The following is a 25,045-nucleotide window of genomic DNA, read 5'->3' on the forward strand; positions in this document are numbered from 1 at the left end:
AATTCAAGTGGATAGTTTGCCCTCCATGCTTTTTCTTTGTCAAATGGCTCTCTATGTTGTTTCCCTGAAACACACCTTCACACTCATCTTCCATTTCTATCAAAACAGGTAATCCAAGTACCATTTCCTTCTGCTACAGCTTCTTCATGCTAACAAAGTTCAAGTGTCCTAGCCTTCTGTGCCAGATCCAAGAATCTTTAATCACTGATGCTTTTCTTGCTGCAAGTGTTATAGATTTTAGTGAAAGAGGAAAACATCGATTTCCTCCCATGACCACTTTTGCTACAACATTGTTGAGGCTACTATCATCAAAGATAATTGCCATGTTACCCCCAAATAGAACATAGTAACCATGCTCCATCATCTGGTCTACACTTAATAAATTCTCATCCAAACCCGGAACAAGCAACACTTCATTTATATATCTTTTCGCACGCTGAGTTTCAACCACTAGAGTGCCTTTTCCAGTTGCTTGTAGAAGATCTCCAGTGCCCATTTTAACTTTACAAGTCACAGGTTCTCTCAATGTTTATCAACATAGACTCTTGAGATGTCATGTGATTGCTGCAGGCACTGTCCACAAACCATACACTTCTATCTTTTATACTTGCAGAGTGACAACAATAGAACATAGTTCATGTGGTTACTTCTTCCTTTGCACAATTGGCTACTTGTTTGTGACTATGACTATCATAGTCCTTTGTAGTATGACCAAACCAATTGCATTTTCCACACCTAGCTTTTCCTTTGTATCTGCACACACCAAAATGATACCTCTGACACACTTGACAATGTGGTTTCACACCACCTTGACTACTACTTCCTTGCTTGTTTTGTGAATTGAATCTATTGTTCCAATTTCCTCCGGCACTATTATTCCACCTTGAGCCATTGTTGTTGTTCAAGTTTCCACTTTGAGACCAATTTGATTCCTTTTTGTCTTGTCCCTGCCACTTTTGATTTGGCCTACTCTGTGAACCTTTATAGGTACCAGTGACTTGGTTATTTCCAACCTTGAGGCTACTAAAAGCTCTCTCAGTTCCTGTCAATTTATCTCTTTCATCATGCAGGTCCTCCCTTTTTATCAGACCTTGACAGATGCAATGACCTCTTCAACTCTAATAACATCAAGATCTCGAGTTTCTTCAATGATAGACACAATGGACTTATATCTCTACTTAGACTCATCTACATAACCACAGATGCCTAAAGGGATTAGTTTTTATTTTATTTTTAAAAGGGACATTTTTTGGTAACATCCCTCCGATGCCTAAAGTCGAGTCAACCCTAATCCAAAATTTTCACGCTCTCCCTTGCAAACTCTCTACCCAAAACTTCATCTCCCTCTCAAACTCTCGCCCCAATTACTTCCAGCTCCCTCTCAATTTTTAACTCCCTCTCAAACTATCACCTTAAAACTTCATCTCCTGAAAGTCTCTCTTTCTTCTCCCTCCTCCATCACTGCCCCATTCTTGCTAAAATTATCAGATGCTCAACCATTACGATTCACAGTGAGAATCATTCTTCCATTTCAACGATTCTCAAGCCAGCTCACACAATTTCTCAAGCCCAGACTCTTAGACGGAAGTTTAAGTCGACGATTGTGTGGTTTTGTCTATCAGTGAAGCATTTCCCTTTCCCCCAAAAGTTAGGGTTTTGATCACACCCCACACCTCCTCTTCTGGTAAGCTTTTCTTCTCTCTTCACAACTAAAATTTAGGTTAAACATTCTTTCTCTCAATACTGGGAAAATCTTCAAAGTTTTTGGAGTTGCAGAGCCGTAACTTTTAGAAATTGTTGTTGTTACATTTTCCTAAGCAAACATCTGCTACTAATATGTCTTTTTGGATTAGAAAGTCAATTGTCTAGAGATCTACAAAGCTGTTAACTTGGGATTAAATGATGCAGCAGTTTTAATAATCAGCACCAGATCAATTTTTTAAATATTTTTTTATAGCTTTTTGTTTTAATATTCCATAGCAATTAGTGTTAGGGAATGCTTTTAGTGGACTGTGTATATAAACCCTCGTTCCCTCACTCTTTCAATCTCATAGCATATCCCCACACTCTCAGAACTAGTACTTCTGCCGTCTTTAATCTTCAACGGAAAACATGGAGCAAACTTTCATCATGATCAAGCCTGATGGGGTTCAAAGGGGCCTGGTAATTTCTTCAAACTCTTCATCTATTGTATTCTTTTGGTACTTCAATTTTATAGCTTTATTTTGGTCTGTTAGTTTTAAAAACTGGGCAAAATCTTGTGTGTGTTTGAGTGGGTTTGCCTAAGTTCTTGTTTTTGTTTATGAATTTCATAGCAAGTATTACTGGTATGGTGTTTGGTTGGTGGGAAAACCTAGGAATTGAAGGGTTTGGTTTTCTTTTGGGTGGACTGGGGAGCAAGCAAATTTTAACAATTCTGAGCTGGGATTTTAGGTTTTTATTTACATGCATCAAGTTTTAATATTTGTAGTATGTAGTGGTTGGATTTTACATGCATAATCTTGCGTTTTAATTATCTGTGGATGTGTGAAGTGGGTGAACAAAAGCCGTCCTTTTTAACTTCGGCCATAGTTTTTTTCTTACACACAATCCAATAAACTATTTTAATCCAATTCGTGTGTATTGTTTAATTATGTGAAAGTCTTCAAATTTTCTGGGAGGTTCATGTTTGCTGCAGGTTGGTGACATCATTAGCAGGTTTGAGAAGAAGGACTTCTATTTGAAAGGTAATTTCCAACCAACGATGTTTGATCTTGTATGATTATGTGCACTTTGATAATTTGTGACAATCCTATTTAACAAGCCTTTCCTGTTTTATAATGATTATCAACTTGACTTACAGACAAAAACTTTCGGACATCAAATTTGATGTGTGGCTTACAGTTTTGCGTGTTAATTATACTACAATAAGTTTTTTGGGATGCTTAGCTAAATTTGGATGTGTAACTTATCAGGAATTTCTTCTCAATCAGTTTTTTTTTCTGGTATCTGTTCAGGTTTGAAGTTCATCAATATGGATCAGTCCTTTTGATGAGAAATATTATGAGGACTGTCAAACAAAGTAGGGCAAATATTCAGTTATGCTAAGATACGCTCATCTTATTATTCTTCTCCAATATAGGTATTTATACAAGTACAAAGATGTGTTAACCCTAAATAAAATAGGAAATATATCTAAATTACAATAGGAAGTAAATCTCTATTACAATAGGACTAAATAATAATTGGTAAGTAACCAAAATTCTAATGAAATAAGGAACCAAAATCCTAACTAAGTACGGACTTGCCAACACTCCCCCTCAAGTTGGGCAAAGATATTTTGCACGTCCAACTTGACAAGCGAGTCACAAAACACCATACTTAAGAAGCATCAATTGTAGAAAAGGTTTTTTTCAACCACGAGTGAAACAGGTGACAAACTAAAGCAAAGTTTGCAGCGGAAACACAAGAGCAAACCCAAAAATAGGCACAACAGTAGATAAGGCGTAATACGTAAAACCCCGTGGAGCATGACAAGAAATAGGCAGTAACACAAACCCCGTGAGCACGGGCAGAGGTAAGGCAGAACACAAAAGCCCTATGAGCACAACAAAGATAAGGCGTAACACGTAAAACCCCGTGTGAGCACGCAAGAGATAAGGCAGAACACAAAAACTCTATGAGCACGACAAAGGACACAACGAAACCCTAAAATATGGAAAGGCACGTCAAGGTAAAATCAAACCCTTAAAAAAAATAAGATAAGGCAAGATAAGGCAAATAAAGGCCAAGCAAAGGCAAGGTGGCAAGGCATGGTAAAGAAAGCCCAGATAGGGCAACAAAACCCTAAAGACAAGGTAAGGTACGACAAAGGCAAAGGCAACCAAACCCTGAAAAATAGGATAAGGCAAGGTAAGGCAAAGCATGGCATGGCAAAGAAAGTTAAGAGCGAAGGCAAGGTCAACGGTCATGATCGCAAAAAACACACCAGCAAAGGCACCAACACAATAGAAGCAACAACAACAATGTCCTTAACAAGAGACAACAAAACTAACAACAAGCAAGAGCAACACAAGGCACTCGCACTAGTAAGAGCAATATAAGGCATCGCACCAGCAAGACAAGGCAGTAAACAATTGTGGTAGCAATAACAATAGAGACAATCTCAATTACTCCCTACAAACAATCAGGTAGAAGAATAACAGAGACAACTTCTTCTTCACTTTCCTCTCCCCTTAAGAAAAGGGGTTGATGAAGCACATATGAGCGTGGTACTTGAGAAACAGGCACGGACAATCAGCCATGATAGATAGGTAGGTGAATTGCAATGGAATAGATGAGCAGTAGTGTTAATCCCCCTCAAATCCGACGATGTATGAGAGTCGAAATTTGGGGAAAGTAACACCCAAATAAATAGAGAGTAAGAAAACACAGATGTTATTGGGCAAGAAGTGAAACACATTATCAAATGGGAAAAATATCGGCAGTAGTAGCTCAGGACAGAGAGAGACAAAGGCCAACTAAGAGAAGGCTCGAGCGTGACGAGGCTCGTAGAGGTTTGAGATGGCTGGGTGAACGGTGACGGCTCAGTGGAGGAGAGATCAGCCATCAATGGCCAAGGGCGTGTTGCCCATATGGTGTACATTTAAAAGAGAGGCTCTGGCCGTGAGCGCAAGAGACTGAAACTAACATGGGCTCAATCTAATTTTAACAGAAAGCAAGCTCATAGAGAGATGAAAAGTAAGAGAAAAAGGTAGCAACAGGCATAGGTGGAGAAAAAGAAAGGTAATGACTCAACATAAACACGGTAAGGATAGAGACAAGGATAAAATTGCAAAAGGTGCAGCCATGGCCAAGACAGAAGAAATATATGTTGATTATTAAGGAAAGGAGAAACGGGGATTTACAGCAAGGTGAAGACCCATGATGGGTTAGGAATGAGGAACACCAACGACTCTCAATTTGTCAGAGGATCTCAAGGATTAGCAACGACTCTCAAGGAGACCGCAAACACAGGTCATAAGAAAACTTAGGCTCTTATACCATGTCAAACAAAGTATGGCAAATATTCAGTTATGCTAAGATACGCTCATCTTATTATTCTTATCCAATATAGGTATTTATCCAAGTACAAAGATGTGTTAACCCCAAATAAGATAGGAAATATATCTAAATTACAATATGAAGTAAATCTCTATTACAATAGGACTAAATAATAAGGGAAATTCTATATGAACCCCACAAATTGCTCTTTACACCCCATAATTTTTTACACCCCACTAAATTTTAATAAAATTTCAAATTACTCATTAAACCCCCTTTTTTTTCTTCCTAAATTGCCCTCATGAACCCCATTCCCTAACCACCCACCGAAAACCCCCTTCCCTTTCAGACAAACCCCATCTGAAATCAAACCCCACCCCATCTGATATCAAGCCACACCCCATCGAAAATTCTCTCCTCTTGCAGACACACCCCATCGAACACCCCATCAGATTTACAACAACCTCCATCGCAAAACCATCGAAAAACCCATCCCTTTGTCATCGCCTCCATCATAGAATCATCGAAGAACCCATCCTTTTGCCATCGCAGAGCCATCTTTGCTCACCACCGAACCCCATTGCACAACCCAGCAAACCCGAACCCATCTCTGTTGCCATCACACCCATCTCCATCTCTGCAAACCCGAAAGCCATTGAAGGTCAATTTTTCACAAATCCTTATTCAAGGTTTGATTTCAAATTTGATTTCTATATTTACATTTTTAAGTGTTGATTAAGCCTACGTTTGATTTCACTTTTGAAAAGCCAAAGTCTGATTTTGATTTTGATTTTGATTTTGATTTCAACGTTGTGGGTAGTTCGAACTCGGTTTTACGACAATTCTAGTTTCGTGGATTACCACCGAATGGTTACATTGCTTCAGTGGTAGTCCACCGAATTTGAACCTGAGTTGTACGAAAATTTATTTTACTTTGGTGGCTTACCACCAAATTGTTACCTTTTTCGTGGTAGTCCACTAACTGCTTTCTATTTTTCAAGGAGTCCCACTGAATTTCTTTCGACGGTAATCTGTGGATATAGAACCATAGCTATAGCAATGGGATTTGGTCATAATGAATGGCGTAGGGTACGCAAGGATTTATTGTAGCAACTACATGATATGTCTTCTATTTTTAAGAAGTGTATTCGGGAACATAAACGGTACAACGAGATTGAGCAAGCGTTAAATTATTTTGGTGATGGATTTGCACCATTCTTTTGTTGGATGACCATGCCTGATATGGGGCATATTATTGCCACATGTTATAATGTGGTTTTAATCCTTCTAAGCATGCGTCAATGCCTTACATTTCTTCCTTTCTCACAACTGCCGAAACCAAGCTACGTGAGATTGCCATTGGTTTTGTTGACGATGATCACTACGTCCAGGTATGAATTTATTTGTTTACGCATTGGTTAATTTTATATGCTATGTGTATATGAATGAATTCTTGTTTTGTAGGTTCATTTGTCTCCAGATAATCCTATTCCACCAGTTTCTAGAATGTGGTATGAACAAAGTGACACATGCAATGTAACACATTTGTACTCGAGGTACCAAGCGCGTGTGCACTCCACAAACCACCTCCAACTTCCAATCATCCCCATCACCAATATTGACACCTTTTAACAAGAATGGGCATCCACATTTCTTGGTACTAGTGTCCCTAGCACATTTTTTCATATCACTATTTGCATCCGACCTTATATCAGTTGTCTCACTAGACTTGCAACACTTATAGTTACCGTTCCTCTCACAAGCAAGTATTGCACGAGGTCTCCTCTTGCCCTCACCTCCATAATCAGACATTTTAATTACAATGACAATATTATTCAATTTTCCTTGTTCACGAGCCCATCGAAGTAATGCATCTCTACCACTGAATATCTACACATAAAACTCATATTATTTAAACATAAAATTTGAAACATTAATGTAACACCCCGACTCCAAATTATTCCCTACATTAATTTAATTAAGTGAATTTACGGAATTGCCCTTAAGGTGAGGGTAATTTGGTCATTTTCTTATCCGGAAGGATTTTTGGGCCACGAGTGGTTTGGTTGCGTAGGTGGTTCTGAGATGAGTCCGTAAACGTGCATGGTAGGCTTGAATTGGGGTTGTAACGAAGATTTGGCGAGCAAATGTAATTCGGTGGCAAAATAGTATTTATTTCAAAGAGGGTTAGAGTGAAAATCAGATTTTTCACTCTTACCCTCTCTCTCTCTCTCTCTCTCTCTCTCTCTATCCCGCGGCAACCCCTCCCCTACCGCTTGTGCAGCCACCGATTTCGGGCACCACAGCCAAGGCACCGACTAACCTGACCGCCTGCCTCGCTGGCCACTCCTCACCGGGCCTCACATGAGCCACCCGCCACCACGGAATCCGTCAAAAAGGAGTCGGTTTTCATAGATTTTCAAACCTTTCGTTCTTTTTCATTTCTCAACCAAATTGGACGTGTAAGGTATGGATTCTCATCCATTTTGAGTTCTAGCTGCCTATGAGTTAGGTATGGAACGATTTGGAAGTTTTGGAGGTTAATTTCGAAACCTAGGTTTGGCCGATTTTCATTATGAAATTTCGGCCACTTGCCTTCCGATTTGGGCTTGGCCGTAGTTGAAAAAGATGCTCCACTCGTCGAGAAGAAGCTAGGGTAGGAAGGGTGAGCGTTGGTGTGGAGATTTTCCGCCCAAAATTACTCGACACCCACGCCGCCGGGCGCGGTGGCGGCGCTGCGGCAAGGGTGATGGAGGTGCTAAATGTCCTGATGAGATCCTTAGGATGTCACGAGCGCGTAAGATTTCGCAGATCTCGATTCCGAGGTCGTTTGACTATCGAATGATTTTCGCGCATATTGTATGTTATCCGGGTTCGATATATTCCGACCGCTGGATCATTTCCAAATTGAAGTATGTTGCTCTAGACCTTCCTAGGATCGTGTAGGAATTCGCGGATTGTGAATCGGAGCCCCGGATGTTCCGATTCAATAACTTAAAGTTTACATTTTACGTTAACTGCTCGATCATGCGATCGTAAGCGATCTAACCGTCCGCTTTCGACCAAACTTGCAGCACGTGTATCCTAGACCTTGTAAAACCTTTAGGAACTCCCGATTGTAAAACGGTGGTCGGGTCCCGTGGGCCCGCTGACCCGATTTGGGAAGTTTGATCGCCCGTGACCCGGTTCTCCGGTCGCTCCATCGCTCGAATGGGGTAGTAGGACTTGAGAACGCCTTTGTCGCACTCCACCAAACCCGTGAACTAGGTTTTTAATTCAAAATTTGCTTTGAAGCACTTGATGTTAATCGCGCGTTCGCTCAAATAGGTATCTCACCACGCATACGCAGCAAAAAGGGACCTTCTCGTGGTCAAGCAACGGGGACTACTTGTGAGTGGACTTTGTTTTTAACTAATATTTGGATATATTATTTATTAAATTATGGAAATTGATATTTTTATGAAGTATTGTTATGTATGGTACCTGGGGTACTTGGGTTGTTAAAATGAGTTTGTGGGAAGGTTTGAGTTTTGAAATATCTGTTTGGAGTGTTTTAAGCACCACCCTATGTACCTCCCCAGATTTGGAACTTGGTTACTGATACTTAAGATATTTGGAATTGTCGGAACCCGAGACATCCTTGATGGGATGTTACTGAGACTCGGATTTGGGGTAGTCTCGCGCTGTAGGACCGGTTTTCAGCGCATAAGCTTTGAGTGTCTCGACTGCACGCGCTCGATCGAGAGTTAGTCCCCAATTGACGGCTCGCTCTCAGTCACATGTTGAATTAAGGAATGGCTCTGCCATGTGTATTAGTCAAACAATCCTCCTGGTTGAATTTTTTCCCTGCACAACTAAATGTTGGTTATGTTTATATATACATTTTATTATTATATTATATATTATTATTATGTATATATGTATATATGATTATTCATTCGTTTGTCTTTCGTAAGGATACTTTTGCCGGACGCACAGTGGGTACGCTTTTAGAGTTTAATCTTTTGGGATTTTTAAGTTTTGAATGGTAGGTTTGTGCAGTGTTGTTCACGGATTTCGGACTTGGTATCCGGTATTATTTTAGTATATGTCTATATACTTGCTTATGATGATTTTAAGATGCATTTGGATTTCTTGCATGATTTACCAACGGTGGGGTTATATTACATTGATTTATTTGAACTTAACTTTATTTTTTGTCCACTCACAATTTTTTCTGTTTTGCCCCCACCAAGAGTGACTAAGGTCCATAATGAGCCGGACGGAAGCCCAAACCTTGCGCCTTTGTAGACTCCTTCATCTTTCTTTTCTAGTGGAACTTTGTTTATGATGTATTTGAATTTCTTAGATATGCTCTGAATCGCCCAACTTAGGGTTTGAATTGTGAGGCCGGAAGCCTTTGTTGTAAATTGTTTAACTGATTTTAAAGCATGCCGCTGGTTGGGTTTATTAACTGTAAATTTTGAGCAGGTTGAAATTTGGTAAATGTTCAATTTACAGGGGAGACTTTGTCAAATTTTTGGTAGAAAGTCTCGGTCTTTAGCAAGTGGGCCTGACATCGGGGTGATGTCGGTAATTAGGAAGAAGGTACCCAGCTTCCGAGGAAATTAGGGCGGTCTCACATTAATGCCACGTTAATGATACTAAAAAGGATTTCAGACAAATAATTACCGAATAAGTTGTGAATTGATCACTATAGTCCATTACACATTCTGTTACCACATTGTTGCCTTCAGTAGGGGCGTCATCTTGTTTTTGTTCCTTCAATGGGAGTAAGATCAAAATAGCTTGGATTAAATTTGTGGTCGGCAATAAGTTACTTAAAAAATAAATAAATTTCAGTTGGATGTTACTAAAACGCAGGTAAAAGTTTGGTAGTAAACCACGAACTACAATCCATCTTACGGTGGATCTCCACCGAATATTGTTGTCGATCGTCAAACCCAACCGAAAACGGTGCAACGCTTCGGTGGCATCCCATCGAATTTACTCGCTGCTTGGTACCGATGTGCTGAACGTAACTCAATGATCGCTATGAAATACTAAATTTGCAAAACGCCAAAAAATAAACTCGTACCTCATTCGAAGCCTCTCTAACTTCAATCTCACCCTTCATGAATAAATACAAGATATTTTTTCACCAATATAAACGTATAAATCTAGGGTTTAGGGTTTAGGAACATGATAGTTTGAGAAAAAAGTCAAACTAGGGTTGCAGGAACATATGTGGGGTGTATTGAGCAATTTTAATTTTAATTTTAAATTTTTTTGGTCCTTAACGGTAATTGTGTACAAGGGTAAAATAGGTTATTCATATTTAAAACTAGTATGGGGTGTAAAGAGCAAATAATGGGGTGCCAATAAAATCACCCAAATAATAATTGGTAAGTAACCAAAATTCTAATGAAATAAGGAACCAAAATCCTAACTAAGTATGGACTCGCCAACAAGGACTTGTCTGCAAAGCCCTTTTCAGTGGATTGGTTAATTATATTATTTCTGATCTTGTTGTTGCTAAGGGTAAGAATGTTATCCTAAGAACAACTCCACCCATTTGCCCTTAGCGATGGCAAGGGGGGAGCTAGGGAAGCCACTATTCACGTGAATAGTGGTTGCCCTTGCAAATAGTATTTTGTGTTTCCACCCATTGTCATGCCTAAGGGCAATTACTATTCATTTTTTTGTTTTATTCACAAATTTTTTTACCTCAATAATTAATTTGGATAATATTTTCGGATAAGATTTCCAGGTTTCTACGTGTCAAGACTATTCATAATTGGATAAAATTTCCGGATCAAATTTCGGATGAAATTCAAAATTCAGATAAATTTGGGTTAAAATTTCGGATGAATTTCAAATTTCATAAGATTTTCATCCAATCAAATCAGAGGCTCAGCTCATACCTCTCACACCACATCTTTCTATATTTTCATTTCTTAGAGTTTAGAATTCATACTCCATTCATTCTCAATGGAAGAATATAGGGGATGCTTGGAGAGGCAAGAGCGAGAAAGAAATGAGAGAAACCGTAGAACCGATGAAATCAATGAGTTGCAAAGACAAGTCGATGAACAAGTTCTCATAGCAGCGGCTTTGCAAGAGGAAGAGAACCAAGGTCGCCGTCATGGTTCACAAGTCGGCCGTCGCCGGAATGCGGACAGACATAGGCATTTTCTGGTAAGAATCTTTGGAAGATTATTTTATCCCAACTGCTTTGTACTCTGATGTTATTTTCGAAGGCGATTTAGAATGCAACCCCATTTGTTCAATAAAGTCATGCATGATATTTGCAATTATGATGCATACTTTGTTCAAAAGTGTGATGCTGCTGGGGTTTTGGGGTGTCTTCCGGAGCAAAAGCTTACAGCTGTTATATGAATGTTGGCGTATGGAGCATCTGCTGATTAGGTGGATGAGATTGCCTGAATGGGGAAGTCCACTACATTGGAGGCTTTGGTAAGATTTTGTGATGCAGTTGAAAATCAGTACATTAGGGACTACCTCGTAGACCTACTCCCAGGGACCTCCAACGGCTTCTACAAAAAGCCAAAGCTTGAGGATTTCCAGGAATGATTAGTAGCATCGACTGCATGCACTGGCAATGGAAGAATTGCCCAACTGCCTTGCAAGGTGATTACGAAAATAGAAAAGGCCAAAAAAGTATCATCCTAAAAGCCAGCCGACACACGGGTTTGGCATGCCTTCTTCGGAGTTACCGGATCCCAAAATGACCTCAACGTGTTGGGTCAATCTCCGGTCTTCAACAATGTTTTGAGAGGCCAAGGCCCCAATATCACCTATCAAGTCAACAATACAGTCTACCAGACGGGGTATTATCTAGCTGACGACATCTACCCAAGATGGACCATATTTGTCAAATCCATTCCGAATCCCCGATCCTAGATGCAAAAATTATTTGCTACCTATCAAGAAAGATACAGGAAAGATGTCGAAAGGTGTTTTGGCATCCTTCAAGCTCGGTGGTTGATTATTCGAGGTGCGGCCGTATGTTTGATGAGGAGATCCTCATAAGCATTATGATGACTTGCATCATCCTCCATAATATGATTGTGGAGGATGAGTACAATTATGATGTTGTAGAGGTCTACGAACCGAATCCAATGAACACGGCCATGACCCGGATTTATGAAAGGCCCATGGGGCCAAATGGAGAACCGTTTGAGCCGGAACCGTTGGTGAGGGACGGTCGTTTCATGACCCGGATGATAGATCGATATACAGAGATGCAATCTTCGTATATTCATGAAGGGCATCAACTTGACTTGATGGAGCATCTATGAGCGGTGAAAGGCAATGAAGATGAATGATGGAGCATAGATGCTTTGGTTATGTTTTATTTAGTTATGGTTTGGTTGTGTTGTTTTTTATTTATTATGGTTTGGTTGTGGTTTTTTATTATTATTGTGCCTTGTTTGTAGTTTTTATTATTATTTTAATTATGTTTTGTTTGATGTATGGAATATGTTGAATAAAAAGGTCTTTTATTGAATGCTTTGTTTATCAAATAAAGAAATCCAACACAAGTCATTAAGAATTACTACTACTAAAATAAAATACATGAAGTACAACAACTTTAATAGAAAACATGAAAAATAAAAATACATAAAAGGTATGCCAACTAATTTAATGATTTTGATCATTTAACCAATCCGTGTTGCTAGGGCCATCATCCCGGAAAAGTCTTCTTCTCATAACATCCCTTCGTTCTAGCTTCCAATATTGTTTTGTTTCAGGGGACATATGGCTTGTATCTATCGCCATGGTTTCCCGATCCGTCTTCTCCATATCTTTTGCTCAAATACTCCTTTTATCGCGGCACACTCACCTTGAATTGCCACCTCCATATCTTGGCGTTCTGCTCCATTTCAATTTTATGGCATTCTGCCTTTGCAATTTCTCCAAAACTTTGAATTATTATTGCTTGAATTACCCGCTTTCTTTGCCTTCTCAGCCTTTCGGCAAATGGGCCTCGGCTCCTTTTCAATGGGTGAGTCTTCACTCATAGGGGAATCGAGAGGTGAATCCGATGTCGTTGAATCACGGAGTGGCGTCTCGTTTAACACAACGGCGGGACCCGTGGGAATAATTATGAAGCGTTTACAATATTTTACCACCTCCCAACATTCATGATGGTTGAAACTTTTTTTGCCACCCCGGTTGCACCAAACCACATCTGTGCTTGAATCATCTATTTAACAAAAAAATGGAAATGCAAGAAATATTTAAAATATATTGGATATGCAAGTAACAAAAATAATAATGGAAATGCAATTAACCTTACAAATAAATTGGAAGTGCAAGAAATATGAAGAAACAATTGGAAATGCAAGAAATATTAACAACATATTGAAAATGCAAGAAATATTAAGAAACAATTGGACATGCAAGAAATATTAACAACATATTGAAAATGCAAGAAATATTAAAAAAAATATTTACAATGCAAGAAATATTAACAAAATATTGAAAATGCAATAAATATTAACAACATATATATATTAGGACATTAAACTTAATAAAACAAAAATTACAAAATACTTACCTCGTTAGTACGATTTTCCCCGCTTCTATAGTTGTTCATTGCTTTTGCCAAGGCATCTCTCCATTTTTCCAACTCTTTATTGAGAATTTTCCACCTACTCGACAATGCCATTTCCATACGAGTCAACCCCGGAATTTTTTTGCAAAATTCGGCATGAATTTTTTTCCACATATGGAAAAATTTCATCCCATTGCCTGTCACGGGACAATGACAAACTTGGAGCCAAGCCTCACACAAAGAAACATCTTCCATGGTGCTCCACGCCCCTTCGGTTTCGATAGAAGAAGCCATAAAAATAAGAAATAAAAATACAAGGTGAAAGAGAGGAAAATGTTGAGTGAAGAGTGAATAAAATGTTGAGTAATAGTAGAAGTAGAATAAAATGTATGAGAATTGGTGTTGAAAGTGAAGCGTATTGATAGGTATTTATAGGAAAAAATTCAGAATTTTTTAGTATTTTTTTATAAAAAATTCGATTTTTTTTCATAATTTTATTGTCGAAAACGCCATCCGTTGGATAAGGATTGAGAAGCAAATCGAGCGGGGCGTGACACGTGGCTTCCAACCGTTGAGCCTGTGTCGCTACGAGGTCACAACCTCGACTTGGACCTCGGGCCGGACCAATTGTGGGACCCACCCACCCCGGCTCGGCTCACCTTGAAACGAATTTTTTTTCCCCACTTTGGCTCACTCTTCTGTCGAGTTGCTCTAAGAGCAACTCCACCCATTTGCCCTTAGCCATGGCAAGAGGGGAGTCAGGGGCAGCCACTATTTACGTGAATAGTAGTTGCCCTTGCAAATAGTATTTTCCGTTTCCACCCGTTGCCATGAAAAAGGGCAATTACTATTCATTTTTTTATTTTTTTCACAACTTTTTTTACCAAAATAATTAATTTGGATAATATTTTCGGATAAGATTTTCGGGTTCCTACATGTCAATACTATTCATATCTCATAATCGGATAAAATTTTCAATTTCAAATTTCAGATAAATTAAATATAAAAAAAAAGGCTGGTATTTATAGAAAAAAAATTCATTAATTTTGGGTATTTTTTAAAAAAATTTCCGAATTTTTCCAAGATATTATTGCAAAAAAATTGGCTGCCTTTGGATTGAGGAAAATCATATTGAGAGCCAGACGACGCCATGTGGCAAATGTAAACAAAAATCAAATCGCTGGGGTATCAGAGCATGACGTTAGCACCATCGCTTTGGACCTGGCCGAAGCCGCCGGGCCAGCCCGAGTTGATGGGTCCCACACCTCCCTGGCCTGGGCTGACCGGAACAACTTTTTTTCCCCAGCCTTGGGCTAGGTCCACCGCTGGACTTGCTCTAACTGGTTGAAAGATTATTGGTGCCACCAACCCAGCAGAATCTGCCCCTGGAACCATCCGTGGTGATTATGCAATTGAGATTGGCAGGTAACCTGATTTAACATGTTTTCCTGTCTCTTTTGCATTTATAACTTTTTTAATTATTATGTTTTAATTTTTTGGTCTGAAAGATGAGTATATAGGTACTGTTGATGGCCATATAGGTAATGTGACCCCAAATTGTTCTCTTGAGAAAATGCTCAGCAGTAACAGCTTATTATGTTAATGGGAAAGCTGTTTCAAATAGATTGTTTGAACCTTTGATTGTTGCTAAAATTGTTGATGGTTCCAATTAGGCAGAAACACAATAGTCCAATCTGTCCAGGAGTTTTATGGTTTGATTGCATCTCCTGTGTTATTCTCATACATTTCAATTTCTAGTGAATTTCTTCTGAGATAGTATTTTGACTGATTTATTCACTGAGGTTTCTGTTTGCTTCTAGAATACAAACTAATCATAAAAAACATGCACTGAGAATGTGAATATATTTGATGCGATGAAATTTGATAAAGTGGTAAACTTCTTTTGTTTTATGCTTGTTATGTTTTGATGGGTTTCCCTCCTTAGTGGAGGAGAGAAAAAGAAGGAAATAAATATTAAAATAAAATGAAAGAAAGAACGGAAAAATTTGAAGAAAATGAATGGAAGAGAAAATGAGAAGAATTCTCTTTCATGCACGGCCACCAATTAGTTAGGAACGTTTGCCTATAAAAGCAATTGCATTCTTTCAGTTATAGGCATCCCTTAGAAAACCAAAACATAGAGAGTTTTGAGAGATAAGAAAACCTCACTTGTGTGAGAGAGAAAATCCTCTTGAGAGAAAACCCAAGAGAGAGTTTAGCCACCGGTGTTTGGTGAGATTATTATTGTATTCCCACTATTTTTTCTTAGTGGAAGATAGAGTGTTAATTTTGCCCATTTTATTTACACAAGGCTGGGAGAAGTCAGATCCTGGGAGTGCCATATTTATTTATTGGCTCTTTGATTTTTGGCCATCTTTCCCAACAAGTGGTATCAGAGCTTCGGCTATAAAAAAAAATTATATTCTTGTGTAATTTAAGATGGAGGAGTCATCGTCATCATCATCAGCAACAATGTTAAAATTGACTGCATCCAATTACTCCATTTGGAAGCCAAGAATGGAGGACATCCTTTACTCAAGGATTTGTATGAGCCCCTTCAATTGCTGGGACAAAAACCAAAAGGGAAGTCAGACGATGCATGGAGCATTCTGAATAGAAAGCTGTCGCACAAATCCGACAATGGGTGGATCAGAAGTGTGTTCCACCATGTGGCACAAGAGACGGATGCATACAAATTATGGACAAAATTGTCGTCCATGTACGAGCGAAAGACTGCTCAAAATAAGGCATCGGTTATCCGACGGTTGGTAAACCTTAAGTACAGAGATGGTCGAAGTGTTACCGAGCATCTCAATGACTTCCAAGGTTTGATCAACCTGTTGACGAATATGAGGATGGTGCTTGATGATGAGTTACAAGCACTAGTGTTACTCAGCTCTTTGCCTGATAGCTGGGATATACTAGTAGTATCCTTAAGCAATTCAGCTCCTCAAGGTGTTCTTACATTGGACATAGTTAAAGATAGCATGTTCAATGAAGAAGCAAGGAGGAAAGAACAAAGTGTTGTAGCCGAGTCAGAAGCCCTCGTCTCAGAGTATCGTGGAAGAACTAACAATAGAAAATTCCACAGGCGAGACAAGTCAAAGGGTAGGTCAAAAGATGGCTCGAGAGGAAGGTCCAAGACAAGAAAGGACCTAGAATGTTACCATTGTGGCGGGATATGCCACATGAAGAGAGAGTGCAGGTTGTTTAAACAAGAGCAAGATAGCGGTAACGAAAAGAGTGATGCCAGGCACACGACCGCAACTACCTCTGGTGGAAATGAGGTAATTATTCTATGTGGTAATGGCTTCGTTAATTTTTCCTCTCAAGATACATGCTAGATAGTGGATTCTGATGCATCATTTCATGTCACCTCAAGGAGGGACTTCTTTACATCTTACACAAATGGAGATTTTGGTAATGTGCGGATGGGAAATGACAAATTGTCCAAGATCGTGGGAAGAGGAGATATTTTCCTTGAAACCAACACAAGTTGTCACTTGGTCCTCAAGGATGTGAGACATGTTCCAGACATGCGTCTCAATCTAATCTCCACTGGATTACTTGACGATGAAGGATACACCAATTTCTTGCTGAAGGGAAATGGAAACTCAGCAAGAATTATCTTGTCCTAGCACGAGGGAAGAAGGAAAACACCCTATACATGACACATGCAAAAGTCAATAACGGGTACGTAAATGCTCTCGCAGAAGACTCGATCGAGCTATGGCATAAACGGCTCGGTCACATGAGCGAGAAAGGGCTACAAATTCTTGCCAAAAGAGAGGCACTGACTGGGATGAAGAAATGCATGCCTCTAAAATCATGCACGCATTGCTTGGCTGGAAAGCAGCATAGAGCTTCGTTTCAACATGGTCATGCACAAATAAAACCCAATGTATTGGATGTTGTGTACTCTGATGTTTGTAGTCCTATGACCACTAGTACTCTTGGTGGTGTAAGATATTTTGTGACCTTCATTGACGATCATTCCAGGAAGGTATGGGCTTACGCACTTAGAACAAAAGATCAAGTGTATGAAGTTTTCAAACAGTTTCATGCTAGCGTTGAACGAGAGACTAGTAGGAGCTTGAAATGTATTCTCACCGATAACGGAGGAGAATATATGGGGGCGTTTAGAAACCACTGTAGAAGTAATGGAATCAGGCATGAACGATCTATTCCGAAGACTCCTCAGCATAATGGCATAGCTGATATAATGAACAGAACAATTGTTGAAAGAATAAGAACAATGTTATCTCATGCCAAGCTACCCAAAAGCTTTTGGCGTGAAGCCCTGATGACTGCAGTTGATCTAATCAACCTTTCTCCTTCAAAGCACCTTTGAATGGTGATGTCCCGAACAAGTTCTGGTCAGGAAAAGATGTTTCCTACAATCATTTGAAAGTTTTTGGTTGTAGAGCTTTTGTTCATATTCCTAAAGACAAGAGATCCAAGCTCGACGCGAAGTTGAAAAAATGTATCTTCGTGGGATATGGGAATGAAGAATTCGGTTATAGGTTATGGGATCTTGTAGCTAGAAAGATTATTAGAAGTAGAGATGTTGTCTTCTTTGAAGATCAGAACATTGAAGATATTCGAAGAGGTGATAAACCTGATAGTCCTAGAGAATATCCAGCTAACTTGGATCCAGTTCCTACTCCATTTGAGCACAATGACGAGCGAGATGAATCCAATGATACTGATGATCTAGCTAGTGATCCTATTATAAATGAACCAATTGATGATGACATGAGTGATGATCATACAACTGATGGTATAGTAGATGATGTAGCTGATGAGGGGCTAGAAGCACAAGCCCATGAAGAGCCAGTGGCCGAATTCCAACCAAGAAGATCGACCAGGGTACGGAGACCTCTGAGTAGGTATTCTCCAGATGATTACATTCTCTTAACAAACGGGGGAGAACTAGAATGCTATGAAGAAGCATTGACTCATGATCAACAAGATGAGTGGTTGAAAGCTATGCATGAAGAGATGCAATCTCTGCATGAGAACCACACATATGATCTGGTGAACCTACCAAAAGATAGAAGAGCACTCAAGAACAAATGGGTGTATCGACTGAAGACGGAAGAAAATAATTCTAAGCCTAGGTTTAAGGCAAGGCTAGTTGTGAAATGTTTCAATCAGAAGAAAGGAATTGACTTTGAAGAGATTTTCTCACCTGTAGTGAAGATGTCATCCATACGGGTTGTACTCGGTTTGGGTGCAAGCCTGAATCTTGAGATTGAACAACTAGATGTGAAGACAGCTTTTCTTCACGGAGATCTTGAAGAAGAAATCTACATGGAGCAGCCAGAAGGATTTAAAGTCAAAGGAAAAGAAGATTTGGTATGTCGGCTGAAGAAGAGCTTATATGGACTCAAGCAGGCGCCTCGACAATGGTACAAGAAGTTTGATTCCTTCATGATTGAACACAGATATCGGAGGACTACTTCAGACCATTGTGTATTTGTGAAAAGATTTGATGATGGTGAATTCATCATACTTCTTCTCTATGTCGATGACATGTTGATCGTAGGACAAAACAGTGACAAGATTAGCAAGCTGAAGAAAGAGTTGAGCAAGTCTTTTGCTATGAAAGACTTAGGACCCGAAAAATGAATCCTCGGTATGAGTATATCCTGTGATAGAAAAAATCGGAAGTTGAGGTTATCACAAGAAAGTTATATCGAGAAGGTACTAAAGCGGTTTAACATGGATAAAGCAAAATCAGTTTCTACTCCATTTCCTAGTCACTTCAAGCTTAGTTCAAAGCAGAGTCCAACATGTGAGAAAGAAAAAGAAAACATGGCTATGGTGCCATATTCCTCAGCTGTTGGTAGTCTGATGTATGCAATGATTTGCACGAGGCCAGACATAACGCACGCAGTTGACATTGTAAGCACAGAGCATTGGAATGCAGTGAAATGGATTCTCAAATATCTCTGGGGTACCTCCAAAATGAGTTTATGCTTTGGAGGTGGAAAACCTGAATTGATTGGCTACAGATGCAGACATGGCAGGAGATCTTGATTCCAGAAAATCTACTTCAGATACCTGATTACATTTTCAGGGGAGCAGGTGGCAATCAAAGTTACAGAAATGTGTTGCTCTATCAACTACAGAGGCAGAGTTTATTGCAGCTACTGAAGCATGCAAAGAAATGCTCTGGATGAAGCGATTCCTACAAGAACTAGGACAAGAGCAGCATAAATACATTTTGTATTGTGATAGTCAGAGTGCGATCCACTTGAGCAAGAATCCGAGTTTTCACTCGAGGTCGAAGCACATTGATGTGCGATATCACTGGATACGTGATGTATTGGAGTCTAAGCAATTACAGCTTGAGAAAATCCATACTGATGACAATAGTTCAGATATGATGACCAAGTCCTTACCTAAGGACAAGTACGAATTTTGCGAGGAGCAACTGCTGGAGCCCTCCACCTAAGTCGGGAGGGGGAGATTGATGGGTTTCCCTCGTTAGTGGAGGAGAGAAAAAGAAGGAAATAAATATTAAAATAAAATGAAAGAAAGGACGGGAAAATTTGAAGAAAATGAATGGAAGAGAAAATGAGAAGAATTCTCTTTCATGCACGGCCACCAATTAGTTAGGAACGTTTGCCTATAAAAGCAATTGCATTCTTTCAGTTATAGGCATCCCTTAGAAAACCAAAACATAGAGAGTTTTGAGAGATAAGAAAACCTCACTTGTGTGAGAGAGAAAATCCTCTTGAGAGAAAACCCAAGAGAGAGTTTAGCCACCGGTGTTTGGTGAGATTATTATTGTATTCCCATTATTTTTTCTTAGTGGAAGATAGAGTGTTAATTTTGCCCATTTTATTTACACAAGGCTGGGAGAAGTCAGATCCTGGGAGTGTCATATTTATTTATTGGCTCTTTGATTTTTCGCCATCTTTCCCAACATGTTTTACATTCTAACTACTATATATGTAATTGTATATATATAATTGTAGAAGAAGAGGGAAACTATACAAAGGAAAAAAAGCCTCTGTATATGTCATGAAGATTTTAACTTGAATTACATTTTGCATGCTTGAATAAAGCTGTGTTTGTCTTTTTTTAGCTGTACTGTTCAGTGCTTATCAATAGTTCTAGGGGTCTTTTGTGTCAATTTGTTCCTGCAATATGTATTTTGTCTCTTGAGGATTGCAAATCAGTTAAACATGGGGTGATGTTAACGGTATTATGGTTTACTTTATAGATCCTCTTTAACTGCTAACTGATGTATTTGACTCAACCTTTGATTTCTTGTTGGTTCTGTTTTTAGAGTCATCTGCACATGTCAAGGAAGACAATTTCAATATTGCTAACAAGTCTAAACTGAAAGGGAGTCGTCCAATTCCTGGGGTTGAACATGCTGCTTTTAAAACATCTAAACTGGGCAAACTCAGGAAGGGAGTTCATCAGTCTAATAGTGGGCTGCAAAAAGGAAAACAGAAGTCATTGTCATCTAAGGTAAGGACAGATAACACTTTTCCTACAAATTCCCATAGTTTTGCTTTACTTGTGTTACCCCATATGGTCTGTCTGGCTATGGCAGGAATTGATGACCATGTACAATGAAAAGATTGAGGTATGGGGTCCTTTAACCCCAACTTTTTCACAGTGTTTTCACTTTACAGATGACTCTGTGGTGGTTTTAAAAAAGTTTGGATGTTTTAAATTATAAGTCTAGAAGGTGGTCCCTTTTTTTCTTTTTCCTTTTTGCTTTTTTTGCTACGAAGAAATAAGGCTTAGCGTACTTACCTTCAGAGGGTAATGGCACATTCTTTTGATCTTTTAAAAAATGTTTTTTGTACAGAGCAGATGGTGAAACATTATTTATATGTTGCTATTTTGGAAGTTCAGCAGTCTTTAGATCGAAATTATTCAAAAGTTTCATGTCATTTCTTATAGTATTCACAAATCACAATTGGTTTTCTTTATCATTTTCATGTGCCTACAGTCACTTTTGACTTTTGGTATTTATAATTGGTTTCAGGCCACAGTTGAGGTGGAAGAAGTCCGCAAGTAAAGGTAAATGATCTTCACATTATACGACGCACACAAAGCAAGGGAAATTGGTGAAGAAGACTCTACGGAATGCATCTGCTACTACTGATCGTAAAAGGGAAGAAAACAATTCAGGTTTATCAACTGTACAAGTTCCATCTGCAAACCCGGCCAACTTACCTACAAAAAACAGGGGTAAATGGGAGATGGACATGCAGAAATCATAAATACAGAAGGATACAAAGTCTCCTGAGAGTATTTTAGATGACCAACTTGATAAACTGGTTCCTTCATTTCGTAACAGAGAACTAAATTAAGGTAAACGTGTCATCATTTATATTGCCATCTGAATTGTTTGAATATTTGATTATGTTTTATATATATGTACATCTACATTTACAGGAAAAGCTTTCTAATTTCTTATCTCGGTATCAAGTGCGGAGATGGTGTGCTTTTGAATGGTTTTACAGTGCAATTGATTACCCATGGTTTGCTAAAAGGGAGTTTGTGGAATACTTGGATCATGTTGGATTGGGTCATGTTCCAAGATTAACTCGTGTTGAATGGGGTGTAATAAGGACGTAGATGTCCCTGATCTGCTTCTTTCACTGGAACTTTTTGTTTGGCCAGTTTTGACTTGCCTTTCAGATTGATAATCTCTGCAAATTTTGTTGTTGGTACTTGTTGATGCAGCTCCCTTGGCAGACCACAGAGATTTTCTGAACAGTTCTTGAAGGAAGAAAAAGAGAAGCTTAATCAGTACCGGGAATCTGTTAGAACGCATTATGCTGAACTTAATGCTGGTACAAGGGACGGACTTCTGACTGACTCAGCTCGGCCTTTATCAATTGGACAGCATGTCATTGCTTTTCATCCCTGGGCAAGAGAGATCCACAATGGAATTGTACTAACCGTCGACCGTAGTAGGTGTTCTGTGCAGTTTGACCAGCTTGAACTAGGGGTTGAATATATCATGGTAATTAGTTTCCTTCACTGAATTTTAAGACATAATTACGTATTTTTGTTAAGGAGAATATTTCATTTTGTTGAAACCTTCATGGGAGGAACTTTCTTTGGTGGCCAATAGAATGCTGGTTTCAAATATCGTTGGATAAGCCTTTAAAGCAGTTACAGAAAGAAAGAAAAAATCTACATATTGTATATATATGCAGGTAGAATATCTGTCAGTTGGCCTAGATTTGAATTATAAATCTGTTCGAGTTCACCCTCTTCATTAAGATGGACTTTTCTGGTACTAGTCCAATTTAGTTGATTACAATTTTTAGAAAGGTCAACTCATTTGAATGTAACTTCTTAGGAAATCAGTTATTGTTATTGTGCGTATGCAATATGGTCGTTATTATTTTGAAATTAATTCTGTGTTTGCTTTTCCATTACTTCTTAAGACTTTGTCTCTATTCCTTTCGTTCTGCAAAGAGACTATTTTTACTTGTTTGTATATTGACACAGGTGTGATGGAGATATCATTGTTCAAAGCACTTGTTAATGACATAGAGCTAGACGAAAGGACACGTACACCCAAATGGAATTGGATGAGGTGCGAGAAGAATTGGCAACTCATGTCCTATAATGGCCTTTTGATTGAACTAAACATTCCTCCTTCATTTTTCATGTCTTTCTAGCTAGTATTTTACGTAAATGTAGGCAAGTATGGATAATTTGTGGTGTCAGGTTGGAAAAATTGTGATTTGGATGTTATAAGTATGGATCTTTCAAGTATTTTGCTTATATATAGAGACAAGTATGGATATATTTAAATTACTATTTATTTATGTTTTTTATGAGCAATGGCAACACAACGTGATTTGGAAATGATGCCTTTTTTTATTATTCTAGGATAGTAACCAAGTAAAGTGTGAAGTGGAACATGCAAAATGCCTACACTTTCCTTACATAAGTGATGCCTATTGTTTATAACAACTTCAATTTTGCAAAAATAACTGAAGTTAAAATATTAAAACAACCACCATACATCTATGATCACTGATGCCTAAAATTAGAAGTAGCATCAGCATTTACATAACAACCAGGGCAATTGGAGGCTTTTCATGTTCGCAAAATAGAAAAAGCGATGACGTATAACATAATTCGCAACAGCACTATTTGTTTCTACGATGTTGTAATTGATAATACGCATCAGTATAGGTGATATCACTGATGCTGTAATATCTCTTTAGCCTCTTCCCTTTTAAAGCCATTGATGTTGTTTTAGGTTTAGACATCAGAAGTCAACGTTTTTTTTGGCACATGGAAATCATTTACGCATTGAATACCACGGTATTTATAGGTAATAGGCAACGAATTTTATCCGTTGCTAAAGGCCTTTTTTGGCATAGTGTTTTGCAGTCTTTTCATTTCTGATGCTAGGGAAGAGCTCATCAGTTAATGCTCCTTGAATAAGACTCAGTGCCTTGGCATTTTTGATTTTGTCTTCTCTGGAGATGGTGGGTGCTTCCAATGGAACTTGCTCAGCCTCACTTCCTTCACCTCCAGAGCCTTCTTCCTCCTCGAGAATCGGCTGAGGTTGTACTCCGACCTCTACTACATCCCATAGATCATGTGCTATGAGGATAGTCTCCATTTTGACAGCCCAAAAATCGTAGTTTGCACCATCAAACTGTGGAGTTCATAAATCTCCACCTGAAGAACCTGATCCCACCATTTTCTAAGTGAGTATTAGTGAACCAACCAATAAATAGAACCACCTTTATCCCTTTTGGGAATTTTTTCAGGAAAGCCCTCTCTCACAGCTTACGCCCCTCTCTGAATCAGACCCAGAGCTCTGATACCATGTTGAATCGGTATCAAACTTTGCATTTTAGGTTGAAAAACAAAAGGCTAAAACCTTTAGGAGAAATATACACAGAGAAAGAAGTATAGAAAACAGAGGATTTTGAATGTTCAGTATATTTCACTATTGAAAACACAGAGGAATTACATGACTATATTCCTTTTCTCAGTCAAAATTCAGATCCTATTTTTTAGATAGCAAGGACTCATCTCCAGCCATAGGAGACTACGATCTTTCCACTTGGAGAAAGATCGGATGACACAGTACAATCTAAATGGGATAAGAATAATAGCTGTGTAGGTTTCTAAAAACAGAAATAAAACTAGCTGTTACACATTTAGGCCTAGTTTGGGATTGCTGTCACTTTTGAAAAAAGTTGCTTCTGCTGTGCTTTGAAAATAATAACTATCATGTTCAGTATATTACTATCATGAGTAGGAGCTACATCTTCAATCTCTGTAGTATCCTCAAAGTGATCTTGGGAAGCCGCTCTTTGTCTCCTCGTTGAGGTCATGGGACGCTGTCTATTAGGTCGAGATGATGAAGGCTCAATAGTACCTCTGCGAGTCCTCTTCATATCTAAAAACAAACAATATTAAGTACACACTCAATAACGTATTCGGTAG

At 38.8% G+C, this 25,045-nt stretch overlaps 1 protein-coding gene across 4 annotated transcripts; it reads left to right on the forward strand.

Moving 5' to 3' along the window:
* The first annotated feature begins 1,281 nt into the window (after positions 1-1,281).
* On the forward strand, positions 1,282-23,400 carry LOC107881966 (nucleoside diphosphate kinase 1-like). 4 transcript variants are annotated; one of them, XM_089052068.1, is made up of 9 exons: positions 1,282-1,684; positions 2,055-2,163; positions 2,678-2,726; positions 20,883-21,070; positions 21,156-21,188; positions 21,597-21,925; positions 22,010-22,188; positions 22,301-22,583; positions 23,078-23,400. In XM_089052068.1, exons 2-6 carry the CDS (start codon positions 2,113-2,115, stop codon positions 21,627-21,629), a joined length of 354 nt encoding a protein of 117 aa, XP_088908194.1. In that variant the 5' UTR covers positions 1,282-1,684; positions 2,055-2,112; the 3' UTR covers positions 21,630-21,925; positions 22,010-22,188; positions 22,301-22,583; positions 23,078-23,400. The 4 variants fall into 4 exon arrangements, with proteins under 4 accessions (XP_088908194.1, XP_088908193.1, XP_088908195.1 ...); XM_089052067.1 differs by having other exon boundaries at positions 2,074-2,163; XM_089052069.1 differs by having other exon boundaries at positions 2,074-2,163; positions 22,044-22,188.
* Positions 23,401-25,045: the final 1,645 nt, after the last annotated feature.

Source organism: Prunus mume, linkage group LG5 (genome assembly GCF_029339155.1).
Source record: "Prunus mume cultivar Tortuosa linkage group LG5, ASM2933915v1, whole genome shotgun sequence".
In the NCBI taxonomy this organism is placed as follows: domain Eukaryota; kingdom Viridiplantae; phylum Streptophyta; class Magnoliopsida; order Rosales; family Rosaceae; genus Prunus; species Prunus mume.

Coding starts and splice junctions, on each gene's coding strand:
- LOC107881966 (XM_089052068.1), top strand. CDS start 2,113: ATGGAGCAAACTTTCATCATGATCAAGCCTGATGGGGTTCAAAGGGGC. Junction 2,164..2,677: donor ATGGGGTTCAAAGGGGCCTG/GTAATTTCTTCA, acceptor TGTTTGCTGCAG/GTTGGTGACATCATTAGCAG. Junction 21,189..21,596: donor TGTACAATGAAAAGATTGAG/GTATGGGGTCCT, acceptor AATTGGTTTCAG/GCCACAGTTGAGGTGGAAGA.